Below are 14,870 nucleotides of genomic sequence, written 5' to 3'. Positions count from 1 at the left end.
ATTAAACAAACTGCAGTTGGCTGGATTTCCGCACAAGGTTAAGCCATAAACCGTGGTTTATCTGCAAAGGTAAACTTGGGTTCCTGCAACCCGTTAAGCCAGCCAGATATTGTGGCTTTGTGCGGTCTGAACCTCCTATAAGATCCACGGATCAATTCTATGAAATGAATGCCGGTTTTTAGTTTCGCCCCCCCCCCCTCTTTTGAACACTTTTGCAGTTCTGTTGCGTTGTTCGCAGCAGATTTCCGATATTTTCCAATAATTCTGAAATTGTCAAAAAATGTTAATTTTTTTCTCCCTAACTTATTAAAAAATTAATTTTTTTTTAAAAAAAATGGGGAATATCCTAAACCAGCTTTAATTAAGAGACTGATCAAAAATATTAACATTTATTGTGGAAGAGAACTAATAGAGGTGAAGTAACCATAACCTTATGTGTCTTAAGTGAAGGATAAAACAATAAAGGCCTGAGGCTAAATCAGGTATTTTGGCTCAATTCTGACTTAAATGATTATAAAAATATTGATTAGATTTAAGTAGTGGTCAGGAAGAGTTCTTAGCTTGTTTAATTATATGAATACAAAGCTTTTAGTAATTAGCTTTCTGGATACTTACAGTTATATATATATATATAGTGTGTGTGTGTGTACGTAAGTACACACACACACACACACACACACACACACATATATATATATATTAGATACTTGTTATTTAATTAAATTATTTAATTAAACTGAGCCACATTAAAAGACTAATTCTTTTGTTGGACAGGATGTTTCTTTAAAAGTCAGGGATGGAAAATGTAAAATAACCTCTGGCAAAGTTATACATTATTAAAGAAGTGTGATGGATGGGTTTGCAAATTTATTAAAGTTAGTATCAGTAGTTGGTAACCAGGATCTTAGAAGAGGAATTGCCTTATGGTAGAGAAAAGTTGAGATGTCTCTTGGGGTGTTCTTAGTTGGATACAAGTATGTAATCTAAAAATACTTCTAGGGTCCATGAGATAATTTCTTGGAAAAAGTGTAAGTATAGAAAATACATTTAGTTAATGAAGCTGTAATTAAAAAAGGTGACAGCCCATTTAGAACTGTTTCAAGATTTTAAAAAATGCTGGGTGGCCCTAGATTTAGTGACATATAAATGGAATAGGTAAACGCTCCCATTTGACATTATTACTAGTGAATGTCTAGTAATATTTTGGTTACAATGAAATTGGCTTCTGACTGGTAATAACTTTTTAAAAAACTATTTATAGTGGATGGTTTAGGAAAATGGAGGAAAATGTTGGAAAACCAAAATTTTCTTATTAGAGCAGTATTGTACAGACTACAGATTTCCAAGATCTGATTTGTTATTAGACTCCTGAATTTTCCCTAGTTGATAAAAAAATGCAAAATATTAATTTGATAATTTGTTCTAATAGTTTAATAATTATATTCATATCCCTCATTCTTCAGTTACAGGAATAATTTCTTAAATATTATATATTTTCAGTGTTAAGCTCAAAGATAGCCTGTTTTTACAGTAAATAATTCAAAATGTTGTTACAGCTTATCCTTATAGAATAGATACATTATTTGTCCTATGGAAAACACTTGTATGGGCCACATCCCAGTAAGTAGGAGGGGCAAAGCAAAGAAAAATTCTGAAGCAGCGTAACTTCAAATTAATTTTTAAAATTATACATTAAAATAAGGAGCCAGTGTGGTATTGAAGTTAAGGTGCTGGCCTAGAAACCAGAAGACTCTAGGCCTCCCTTAGGCGTGAATGGCCCTGAAGTCATGAGTTTGCTGTTTGGCCTGGGGACCCACGGTGGTATGGAGTACATCAGCTAGTTGGTTGGATTGTTGTTGCTAAGGCCTGGAGTCACAGTGAGTGTGTTAGATGGCCATATAAAATTTCTGAATGAATGAATGAATGGCAGCTAGGTGACTTTGAGTCAGTCACACTCTCCTGACTCACCTCACCTCACCTCACGGTTGTTTTTGTGGGGAAAATAAGAGGCAATAGTATTAGGTATGTTTGGTGATTTGAATTGATTATATATAGGTGTGTGGAAGTGGGATGAGGAAATATAATAACAGTTATTTTATTTTACTCTTTTGTCACATTAAACTGGACTGAATGGTTTCAGAGGGCATGCCAAAGAATCGCACATGGTTGTGGGGCTGCAGGTTGTGTACCGTTTTCCTAAACCTAAAGAAATTGAATCTTCATATTTCACTAGTCTTGGTTTTGGTGGTATATTAGTTCTTATACCAAATTTGGGAATGCCTCATCACAGATCTTAGTCTCAGCCACTGTCATTTTGTCCAGCATTAGTATAGTTTCCAGGTGCCTCAAACTTGCCTGCCTGAGTTTTAAATCGTTTTGCAACTTGGGCTTGTTTTATAGAAGTATTGGATTCATGTATGTTGTACTTTAACCATAGAAAATAACAAAATACTTATTTCTTACATTTATTTTTTACTTTTGACAGTCGTTTTATTTTGCACATTCCGAGTGAAGAACGAGACAATGCAATTCGCGTCTGTTTTCAGATTGAGCTTGCCCATTGGTTTTACTTGGATTTCTACATGCAGAACACACCAGGATTACCTCAGTGTGGGATAAGAGATTTTGCTAAAGCTGATATCCTTTCTATGTGATTTTGTTAAACATACAAATGATATTAAAACATAGATAGGAAAAAGGTTGCATTGGGGATGATATACAAACTACCCAGGGTAGGTGGGAATTTTGCAGCTTATAAATTTAACAACAACAAAAAAAAACAATAATATACGTGCACTGCAGAAATAGAAGCAGGGGTTTATATGAAGACTAACAGTCAAAGAAGAAAAAACACGCATTGGCTGATTATGTAAAAGGTAGCGAAGAACAAACATTGATGCAAATTAAAAATTGGAACTTAATGTACAGGAAACAAAACATGAACATCAAAATAATTTCATAAAAACATGAGCCGAATGCTGGCAGAGAAAAGTATTACATGGTCAATTTCTACAAAAGATCAAGGGAAAGTGGATAAAGATAAAAACAAATGGAACATTTAAAAAATAAATAGTTATAAAATAGAATTAAAGATATTTGCAGATATGTAACATCTAGACAGTATAAATTGAAATAAACCATTATGAAGACAATCAACACTCTAAGTCTTGGCATAAAATGTAATGCTTTTGAAAGTAAAGGAGATGAGTATGTATCCCAAGGCTACTGAAAACTTGTTATCCTGCTAAGTGTTAAGTTAATGCTTTATATAGCACACTGTTATCTTGCTGTAAGAAAGGAAATAAATGAAGTCTTATAACTTGAAAGTTCAGAAACTTCATATTAATTTTGAATAAGGCTAATAGTCAATACTTATGTTTTAGGACAGAGTTCCCCAACCTTTTTGGCTGTGTGGACCAGTGGAGGGGAAGAGGGGACAATTCTGTGCAGGAGGCTGGCAAGCGTGCCCGCCGCACATACAGAACCATCCCCTCTACCCCCCCCCCCGCTGGTCAACAAAGCTGCAAAGGTTGGGGGACCCAAGTGAGGATGTGTGTGTGTGCTTGCCCACCACTTTTGCAGCCCTGTTCTGAAAGGCTCAAGTCCTGGTAGTGGACCGGGGGTTGAAGAGCCGTTTTAGGATATCACAAATCCATCAAGCTATTATTTTCTGTGATCTGATCTCTTACGCTGATTTCACCTGACTAAATAACGGTTCATTTAGCCACCTGAGAGTCTAGGACATTGGTCCCCAGCCCTCGATCTGAGGCTCACTACCAGGTCTTGAGCTTTTCAGAACCAGGCTGCGGAAGTGGCGGGTGAATGTGCGTCTGCATGTGCACCATTTGCGCAAGCGGGCGCACGTGCCTCCTGCTCATGCAAGTGGAGCTATGCACATGTGTGTGAGCTTGCCCGCTGCACACGCAAACCATCCCTTCCCCCACCAAATTGCAAAGCTGCAAAGGAGCTATGGGCGTGTGTGCGCACTCACCCGCTGCACAAGCAAACATCCCCTCTCTCCCCCCCCCCCCGCTGATCTGCAAAGCCACAAAGGTTGGGGAAATCTGGTCTAGGAATTCATTCCAGATTAAAATGCTTAATGGGGGAGTGCTTTATTCGGGAAAGCATTTCCCCAGTTCGGTGGCTCATTGAGTGCTCTTCTGCTTTTGGTTTGAACTTACTGCTTTTCACTTTTATAATTTATTATCTATTTTATACATTTATTCAAATACCAGCCATTAAATATATTTGCGTTTTATGAAAACAACTGTAGCAGAATATCCCATTTACTTTGAATTTGAAAACCCATTGTTTTTGTGTAAATATACAGGGGTTGGACAAGATGACCTCCAAGGTCACTTCCGACATCATCATCATCATCATCATCATCATCATTATTATTATTATTATTATTAGTAGTAGTAGTAGTAGTAGTAGAAAAATATCAAAGAACTAGGCAATAACCATAAGTTAATTACATTCTGCAACATATTTGTTAAAAAGGAATAGGTTTTTTTTTTTTACAAATTGTACTTTTCTATCATTTTCTGCTGTCATGGGTCATCAAAGGAGGCAGCAGAACAATTTTTTCCCCTTAAAACTGAAATTGATCTAATCAGCTTCATCAAAAAGCATTATTAAAGTAACTTTGGAGCAACTGTTGGCGACTAAGGCAAATCTCACTTAAGAATTGACTTGTATATTGGCCATTCAAAATAGCAACAGCACTGAAAAAGTAACATTTGTGGCCCGTCCTCGCATTTTTGACCATCACAGTGTCTCCAGGATTACATAGTCATGAGATCCTTTGTTTCATGAACTGCAGGGACTTGCTTAATGACAGAATGGGAAATGACATTGAAAGTCCATCATAGTCACATGATGCTTCACTTAATATCCCACTCTAAAATTGTTTCCCGCCAGCTTTTTCATGTCATAAACTTGATCAGATTACATAAACTGCCTTTTTTTTTACAACTTAATTCTCAGTGGTTTTAGAAATTGGTAAGGAATGTCTTGAGATTTTTAAAGTTCTTACGGTTCATTAGAACAGTTTCCCAACATTTTAATCCTGTGGAATGCATCTCAAAATGAGAGAAACTAGAGTTGAAATTATTGTAAAATGGCTCCTAGGGGATAGGCTGTTAAAAAAAAAATGTGCGCCCCCTTCCCCCCCTCCCTCGTGGCAGGAGAATCTGGTCATTATGTCCTTTGTTAAAGAAATTTTGAAGAGTTGGTTGAGAACAAATCATGTAGAGTTCTTTTTTTAAAGAAAAACAACAGAAATTACTTTTCCAGTAAACTCGGTAAACTGTAAATAAAAGGCTGATAAATGCACGGGGCTTTTGAGAATACAGCTGGGAGTATTTGGGCCATGGGCGTACTTAGGAAAATAAAGAGTTAAAGGAAATTGCAACTTGTACAGATAACTAGGGCAAGTAACTCCACAGTTGGCCAGATTTCCCAAATTGTTTTTAATGATCATAGACATTCAATCCTATCCAGGAAACGAGACAGCAGAAGAACGATGTTTACTAAAGGCAGCATGCCGAAGGGAAGAGGAAAGCAGTAGAAATGTGGTTTAAAGTTTTGAGATGTGATTTAGTCGATGAATTTCCTTGACTCCCTATACTTTTCAGCCATTGCCCTTTTTTACTCCCTCAAGGCGAAGATGTGCAGAAGGTTTTAGATGAATGGAAAGAGTACAAAATGGGAGTGCCAACTTATGGTGCAATCATTCTTGACGAGACCCTTGAAAATGTAAGGTATTTTCTTTTTAGCTTTGTTGAATAGAATTGACAGATTTAACTCTTGACTTTCAAAGGCAATCGGCAAAAGCAGATCTTCCACACCTGTTTCCCCACTGTAATAGAAGTATGTATGTTATCGGTTTCATTTCATTTTGTTTGCTTTAATTCAGACTTTAGTATCTAACTCTTTGTGAATGTTAACTGTGTGTCTATTTACCATGAGTTGATTTTTTTTTCCTTCTAACATTTTAATTATGATTGAATATTTTTATGTTTTGCAGGTGCTACTAGTTCAGGGTTATTTAGCAAAATCTGGCTGGGGTTTTCCAAAAGGAAAAGTGAATAAAGAGGAGGCTCCACATGACTGTGCTGCCAGAGAGGTGATTCTGTTTATTATGTTGTTTGACATATTCCTGTCAGAAGATAGGAAAGGGATAAAAACATCCAGACAAACATACATTGCTGTTCTCCAAATTGAAGCTTTATAAATAATAATAGCATACGTATGGACATTTATAGTGTTTATTGCAGTTCCTCATCTACTTCACCTGTCTGTTCCCTTATTTATATACTTAATAATTGCTTTATTACATTGCTTCTTTTTGACAGCTTAAATGGTGTTTTTACTTTTACTTTTACCTCTTTAGCCTTTTCTATAGCAAATAGTTGGAATTAAGATTGCCGGAAGAAACATCAACAACCTAAGATATGCAGATGATACCACTCTAATGGCAGAAAGTGAAGAGGAACTAAAGAGCCTCTTGTTGCGAGTGAAGAAGGAGAGTGCAAAACCTGGGTTGAAACTAAACATTAAGAAAACCAAGATCATGGCATCCGGCCCTCTCAATTCCTGGCAAATAGATGGGGAGGAAATGGAGGTAGTGACAGATTCTATTTTCCTGGGCTCCAAGATCACTGCAGATGGGGACTGTAGCCAAGAAATTAAAAGACGCTTGCTCCTTGGGAGGAAAGCCATGGCAAATCTAGATGGCATACTAAAAAGCAGAGACATCACCCTGTCAACAAAAGTGCGTATAGTCAAGGCTATGGTCTTCCCAGTTGCAATGTATGGCAGTGAAAGCTGGACCATAAGAAAGGCTGAGCGCCAAAGAATTGAAGCCTTTGAACTATGGTGCTGGAGAAGACTCCTGCGAGTTCCTTGGACTGCAAGGCGATCAAACCGGTCAGTCCTAGAGGAGATCAACCCTGACTGCTCTTTAGAAGGCCAGATCCTGAAGCTAAAACTCAAATACTTTGGCCACCTAATGAGAAGGAAGGATTCACTGGAGAAGAGCCTAATGCTGGGAAAGATTGAGGGCAATAGAAGAAGGGGACGACAGAGAATGAGGTGGCTGGATGGAGTCACTGAAGCAGTAGCCGTGAGCTTAAATGGACTCCAGAAGATGGTAGAGGACAGGAAGGCCTGGAGGAACATTGTCCATAGGGTCACGATGGGTCGGACACGACTTCGCAACTAACAACAACAACAATAGCAAATAGGAGGAAGTAGAGAGGGAAAAATAACTATTGAGTCTCTTGGAAAGCAGCATCTTAGTCACATTATCTGCACTGACTCTTGGTCTGTCCTTTCCACTCTTTTTCAGTTCTTTTTGCCAGCCAATCGGCTTTACGGATGTCACTGATTCTGCAGGCTTCTATTGGGCCCTCAACTGTACATTTCCCCTTCTTCCAAGGATTCTTTCTCCAACAATGTGCCTGCTTTCCTCCAGCAGCTTCAGTTCTTGCTGCTCGATACACACACAGTCTAGCACAACCACACCAACCAATCAACCAACAATCTCCTTTCTTAGCAGCTCTGCCCCTTATAAATCTTCACTGGAAGGCAAGCATGTCGGTTTAATGCAATGTCTTCAATAGTCTGAGGATATTCTTACTGTCTTTATGGCTCTTGTCATGGACTTGACCAACTGGCAAAACCTCAGCCTTGGGGCTAAGTTACAACCCACTCTCAGTCTTGGCAATTCATCCTGCTGACATCCAAGCATTTTTAATTGAAAAGATTTTTAGAATACAAATATAATATTAAATATAAAGTTGGTGCTGACTCCTTAGCAAACTACATAAATACTGTATATTTTCTCAGGAATAGAATATGCATATTGTGTATTGTAAATACAACATTTACAATACCTTTAAAGCCCTACATGGCTTAGGCCCTGGATACTTGCAGGACCATCTGCTGCCGGGAACGAATTCCCATCGCCCAGTACGCTCACACAGAGAAGGCCTCCTCAGGGTACCGTCGGCTAGACAGTGTCGGCTTGTGACCCCCAGGGGAAGAGCCTTCTCTGTGGGAGCGCCAACCCTGTGGAACCAGCTCCCCCCTGAGCTTCGGATGGCCCAAGATCTCCAGTCCTTTCGCCGCGGCCTCAAAACACTCCTTTTCCACCTGGCTGACCTGGACTGACAGGGATTTTAATTATGTTTACAATTTTAATTCTAATCTTTAATTTATTTCAATTTTTAATTTTAATTTACTGTACAGAGACCTTTAATTTTGTTGTTGTTAGCTGCCCTGAGTCCTTCGGGAGATAGGGCGGGATATAAGTCCCATTAATAAAATAAATAAAATAAACATACTTTTATACTTTTCTACATTAAATAGATCCTGGTGCCTTCATTTGTGCTTTCTCTGTTCCAGGTTTCATTATTGCAAGTGATAAAATAATATCCAAATTTACCAAGTCTTTTAGGGTGTTTGTTTATTAGAGTTATCTCCTGCTAGTTGATTAAAATTTCCTGGGAGATGGTATGTGATTGACTCAATATAGAGTTAAGTAACAAGAGCGAGCAGTGGTGTCTAATCAGAGACAGCATTTCCCTTCTCCAGAAGCCATCACTGGACCTGACAGTTGGACAGCTTTCATCTAGTCTCCAACCTTCCCTTTCTTAGATTATTAAATCATGGTCAGATTGTAGCTTTAAAGATAAAGGTAAGGGTTCCCCTGCACATGCGTGCTAGTCGTTTCCGACTCTAGGGGCCGGTGCTCATCTCCGTTTCAAAGCCGAAGCGCCAGCGTTTGTCCGAGGATGTCTCTGTGGTCATGTGGCCAGCATGACTAGACGCCAAAGGCGCACGGAACGCGGTTACCTTCCCACCGTAGTGGTCCCTATTTTTCTACTTGCATTTTTACGTGCTTTCGAACTGCTAGGTTGGCAGAAGCTGGGACGAGTAACAGGCGCTCACTCTGTTATGTGGCACTCGGGATTCGACCCGCCAAACTGCCAACCTTCTGATCGACAAGCTCAGCGTCCTAACCCACTGAAGCAGATTACCTGGTCGTCAAGTCAGGTTTCACATTGAGACATAGTATGGGGATGGCTTTAAGGTTAATGCTGATAAAGGTTGTATAGCCAACTTGCCTCTTCTTAATCTCTTAGCAGCTTTAATACTATCTATCATGATATTCTGTGTCAGTTCCAGGTATTAGGAATGGGAAACATGGTGTTACGGTCTTTTTCTTCCTGTCTCTTGGACTAGTTCTAGTTGGTGTTGGTATAGAAAGAGATTGGCCCTTTGGCGCCTTACCCATTCAATGTCTCAAGGTTCGAAATCACTGGGTGAAACCATTTGTTGACAGAGGCTCTCTCAATATGCCAATGATACTTAGTTGTATATCTTGACCCCCCCCCCCCCCCCCAGCTATCATGTCATGGTGCCTGGAAGCTTAAACTCAACCCTGGCAAGGCAGAGTGGTTATGGATTTTGGGGTCTTCTTGTATCTTTAGTTATGGACAAGGTTGCACTTCGTCAGAGAGACCTAATATGTAATTTGGAAGTTCTTCTGGATCCTGAATTCTGTCTGAGCAGCTATGGCCCAGATTTGTCTGGTTGCACCTATTACATTCTTGCCTGGACTGAGATTCCCTTCTCACAGTCATTCATGCCTTAAGCACTTCACATTTGGACTATGGCAATAAATTGCAACCATAGGGTTGAGATTAATAGCAGATCATACAGGCAGTCCCATAACTATTCAGGCAGTTATGGGTGCATCCGTACACCCATGTAACATATCTGCTATTTGAATTGCTAATTATTTATAGGTAGGCCTCAACTTATGACCAGCTGTTTAATTGTGACAAGCCTGGATTGGGTGCTTTATGGCCCATAAAACATTTATGACCATTATAAAATGCTGTGCAACACTCCACCCCCCTTGCATGGTTGTATTTTGGGTGCTTGACAGTCAGCTTGCCTTTATGATCAGTTGCAGCATCCTGTAATCACATGATCACAAATTGTTATGCCTTTTTGCTGGTTTCTGGCATTTTTTTGCTGAATACCATCAAAAAAAGCCCCATTCAGAACAGTGGCTTCACACTTCTGATTGCAACGGTTGATCAGTGACTTTGGATTTGCTTATTGACTGTTCCAAAAAATTGTAAAATCAGATCTGGTCGTGTGAGCACCTCAACTTACTGCATGATCATAGAAACACAACCGTAAATCCAGCCTCACTAAGTCAAGGCCTACCTGCATTTACATTATCTTATTATCACTGCGCTATTCTTGAGGTGCATATTCAAAACTAGAGGTACGTTCCTCCAGCAGAGGTGTGATACCTTTAGCTATTGGAAATCTAATTATTTGAAAAATCCACTAATAATAACAGTATGATTCATTTTCAGTTTCTGTTCCAAATATCCTTGTATTATATAATTTTAGTAGTTCTGCATACCGTATATACTTGAGTATAAGCCGAATTTTTCAGCCCACTTTTTGGGCTGAAAAATTCCACTTCGGCTTATACTCCAGTCAACAAAAAAAACTTACCGAGGACTTGTGCGCGGCCGAGGCTTTGGTGCTTCCGGGATTGCGCGCACCTCTCCCAAGCCACCGCCGTCCGGAGACCTGCCGAAGTTTGGGGAGGTTTGGGGAGGTGCGCGCGCACCTCCCCAAACCTCCCCAAACGTCGGCAGGTCTCCGGATCTCCGTGCCTTGCCTGCCTGCTTCTTTCCGCTGCGGAAAGAAGCAGGCAGGCAGGTCACGGAGATCCGGAGACCTGCTGACGTTTGGGGAGGTTTGGGGAGGTGCGCGCGCACCTCCCCAAATCTCCCCAAACTTCGGCAGGTCTCCGGACGGCGGCGGCTTGGGAGAGGTGTGCGCGATCCTGGAAGCACCGAAGCCTCGGCCGCGTGCAAGTCCTCGGTAAGCTCCGGGCGGTCACTTGCTTCGCGTCTCCTGAGGGAAGGGGGGGCGACTGGAGCGGGCGTGTTTCCTCACCTGCTGGGCGCCGCGATTTGCCCGGGGAACGCGCGGGCCCGAATGGCAGCGTGGAGCGAGGAAGCGGACAGCCAGGGCTTCCCCGAGAGCCGCGGCCACACAGGGTATTCCTGTGTATTCAGGCTTGCAAAATGGCGGATCGAGCCTCTGCTGGCGGCGGAGGCTTGCAGAACAGCGGATCGGCTTATACTCGAGTCACGAACTTTTTCCAGTTTTGGGGGGTGAAAATGGGGGTCTCGGCTTATACTCGAGTCGGCTTATACTCAAGTATATACGGTATATCTTTTTTGTTTTCTTAAAACCGTAGTAAGGAGTTACAACTTTAGTCAGATAATATAACTAAGCCAAATTTTTAGAGCAAAAGTCTGCATCAGATTTCTTATTTTTTTCAACCTAAAACAATCATTGCTTTATTCCTAAAATATTTGCATAAATTGTATTCTGATCTTATCCCTTTTCAGGTATTTGAAGAAACTGGTTTTGATATAAAAGATTATATTAATAAAGATGACTATATTGAATTAAGAATCAACGATCAGCAAGCACGATTGTATATCATCCCAGGCATTCCAAAGGACACAAAATTTAATCCTAAAACAAGAAGAGAGATTCGGGTAAATCTACCTTTCAACTATAATTGAATGCTCAGATACTAGAAAATTATTCCTGATATAATTTAGCTGCCTCTATCATCAACAAGGGTACCACTACCAATATCTTGTATTCATGGAGCTTCCTAAAATATATTATTTATTTATTTATTAGGTGGTCCACAATGAATATGCTTGCAATGATTTCCACTTATAAAGTGGTACTTCAGTCTCATCCAGGTTGAAGATTCACTGAACTAAATCTTTAATTGTTTATCTGGTGCATCATTTATTTATTAAACACATTTCTATAGGTACCCATCTCACCAAAGTGATTCTGGGTGACATACAACAGTTGAGTAAAACAACAGATATGTATTTTTTAATGTAGAATTTTATATTTTTATGTTATAAAAATGAATATGCAAACTTTGGGCAGAGAGAGGATAAGAATGGATAAGGATAAGGATAAGAACCATAAAACCATGTCTCTGATTACCTGGGAGCCCCAAACCTGATAACTTTTATCAGGCCTTGAGGGACTTCCACATTGTCAACATGGATGGAGCTAATTAATTTTGGGGGAAAGCATGTTCGATATGGCGGGCACCATGGCAGAGAGGGCACCTCTCCTGGGACCCACCCAATATAAGTCCCTGGTTGATTGCACCTACAACATGCCTTCTCTGCCAGATTTAATGAAGTGGGCTGATGTGACTGAGGAGAGGTGTCACTCAGATAGCCCAGTCCCACGCATGAAGGGCTTTAAAGGTTAAAATCAGCATCTTGAATTGGACCTGGAAGCAAATTGGCAGCCAGTGTAGCTTGTGCAGCAGAAATGTAAAATATGTGGTTCTAGGGGTGCATATGTCCATGTCATTGCATTCTGCATCAACTGAAGCTTCTGGATATTCTTCCAAGGGCAGATCCATCTAGAATGCATTTCAGCAGTCCAATCTGGGGTGACTATTCATTTATTTTCATAAAGCCATATTTATTAGAGATGAAGAAAATTGTTGTAGTGTCACCTTTCTGCTTTGCAAACAGAAGGTAGGAGAACATCAAGAAGAGACAAGACTGCTTAGATTCTAAATGTTTTGAAATAATTTTGTAGCAGCCTTTTTTTACATTACAGATACCACTTGTTCAGTGACCATTCAAAGTTACAGTGGTGCTGAACGGGGAAACTTACAACTAGTCCTGAAAGTTGCAGCTGTCACAGTGTCCCGGTGATCATGTGATCACAATTCAGGTGCTTGGCAACTGTTGCAGAATTATGATGGTCAGTGTCCCTTGGTCACATGATTGCCATTTGCAATCTTTAACGGCTGGCTTCTGATAATAAAAGTCAATGGGAAAGCTGTCAGGAAGTCACCAGTTGAAGTCACATTATGTGTTTAACAACCATGATGATTTGCCAAACTGCAACTGGAATATTCGTCGTAAGTTGGTGTGGTCATGTGATTTTTCACTTTATAACTGCGTTGTTTAGTAATGGAATTGCCAGTCCCAATTACCGGTTGTTAACTGAGGGCTATCTGTATTTACAATATTTGCTCGATTCAATATAAAGAATTCAAATTACTGTTTGGCGATAGAAAAGCTTCCTGAAGATATGCTTTATTTCTTGTTTAGAAGGTTAGTGGGAATTATTTATTTCTATCTATCATATCTGTAAAATGTTAAGTAAATCTCTTTTCTGTGTTTCAGAATATTGAATGGTTTTCAATTGATAAATTGCCTTGCCACAGAAATGACATGACACCGAAGTCGAAGTTAGGCTTGGCACCTAACAAGTTTTTTATGACCATTCCTTTCATCAGGTATGTTCAAAATGACAGAAGAAAATAAATCTGTTATGTTCCATTTCTGTATTGAGGATTTAAGGGTGGGGTTTTGAAATCCTGGTTCATAAACCTGAATATTGTTATTCTAATGTTAACTTTGCAGACCCTTAAGAGATTGGCTTTCACAACGGTATGGAGACTCTTCAGATAGTGACAATGGGTTCTCATCCGCCAGTAGCAGCACACCACCTAAATCCAATATAGAAAAACAGAGGTAATTCATTGTAAAACTGATATTTGCTTTCAAATATAAGTCAAGTGTTTTTCCCCCTGTAAATGAAATGAATAATAATAGTTAATGACATTTACCTGATATCATTTATCAGCTTTCTCAATCCTGATGCTTGTTGGATTCACTGCATTTTCAGATTGCCATAATTGCTTATGCTTATCAAATACTACTACTACTAATAATAATCAGGATTCCTTAACTAGCCTAGCTAATTTACCATGTCGATGAGAAATTGTGGAGTTGGTATAACAACATTAGAGCATCATCATTGTCTGTCTGTTTATCTCTACTGTATCTACCATCTATTATCTTCATTCAAAGCATCAACTGTATATAGTTAACTCAGTAAAGGCAGCTTTCATTTAGATTCTCTAGAAATTTAAAAAGAAATACCTGCAGTACAAATATGTTGTCCTATCTTTGAACAAATGCTTCTCCAATTTGAGCATCTGTGAATTGACTATATTGTATGTATTATGGAGCTATAGAGATCCTTATCTGCGTGCTGTATGTTAGGTAAAGGTAATTCATATTTTTGTGGTAATAATAATAGCCTCCAAATTATTGTGTTCACATTTTGGGATATCATTTATTTGTGTCATGGCAGAATATAGCTATAGCTAAGTGGCCTTCACTGATATACCATGTGTTAATTGTATTATTTATCAGCATCTTTTAATACTGAAGCCATTGTCAGTGAAAGATTAACTAAGATTAAAGATTAAAGATTAACATTTACAGTGTCAAGGTATATTCTTTACTTTTAGATAACGTGCTGACTTATATTACAGCATGTAAAATAATAATGACCTGGTAGAATAGGCCAACATGAAACAGCTTTTGGCTGAATTCATAATTGGCTGAATGACCGTACTTGGAGACTAATAAAAATGATATTCAGTTGGAGAGCAGACTATCAAGTAGAATTGCTCAGAACAATGTCTTGGGCCCTTTCTGTTCAGCATTGTTCTTAATTACCTGGTTGGAGTCATTGAAAGATTATCAAGCTACAGGTGATACAAAGCTAGGAGTAGCTCCTGCTTTAGAAATGAAAGAGAAGATACAAAAACACATGAAATGTACAGTGAGCCAAAAAGAACAGGGTGAAATTTAACAAGGAAAAAGGCATCTGGAAACTAAAATAGAAAGGCATGAGTATAGACTGGAAGATACTTGACTTGGCAGTAGTACATGTGAAAAGGT

The 14,870-nt window shown here is 39.3% G+C and overlaps 1 protein-coding gene across 11 annotated transcripts in view; it reads left to right on the top strand.

The window, feature by feature from the left end:
- The window catches only part of DCP2 (decapping mRNA 2), a 79,124-nt gene that overhangs the window by 384 nt on the left and 63,870 nt on the right, over positions 1-14,870 (top strand). For 10 of the 11 annotated variants that reach the window (XR_014491058.1, XR_014491059.1, XR_014491060.1 and 7 more), the window contains exons 2-7: positions 2,486-2,637; positions 5,633-5,760; positions 6,032-6,130; positions 11,460-11,612; positions 13,299-13,411; positions 13,539-13,649. Coding sequence is in view for 4 of the 11 variants with exons in the window: in XM_083351495.1 (XP_083207621.1) it covers positions 2,486-2,637; positions 5,633-5,760; positions 6,032-6,130; positions 11,460-11,612; positions 13,299-13,411; positions 13,539-13,649 (756 nt within the window). In the remaining 7 variants the exon portion in view is untranslated. The remainder of the gene's footprint in view (positions 1-2,485; positions 2,638-5,632; positions 5,761-6,031; positions 6,131-11,459; positions 11,613-13,298; positions 13,412-13,538; positions 13,650-14,870) is intronic. The other variant, XM_083351494.1, reaches the window with a different exon arrangement.

Source organism: Vipera ursinii (assembly GCF_947247035.1).
Source record: "Vipera ursinii genome assembly, chromosome: 2".
NCBI classification, from domain to species: Eukaryota; Metazoa; Chordata; class Lepidosauria; order Squamata; family Viperidae; genus Vipera; species Vipera ursinii.
This window is presented reverse-complemented; position numbering and strand designations above follow the sequence as displayed.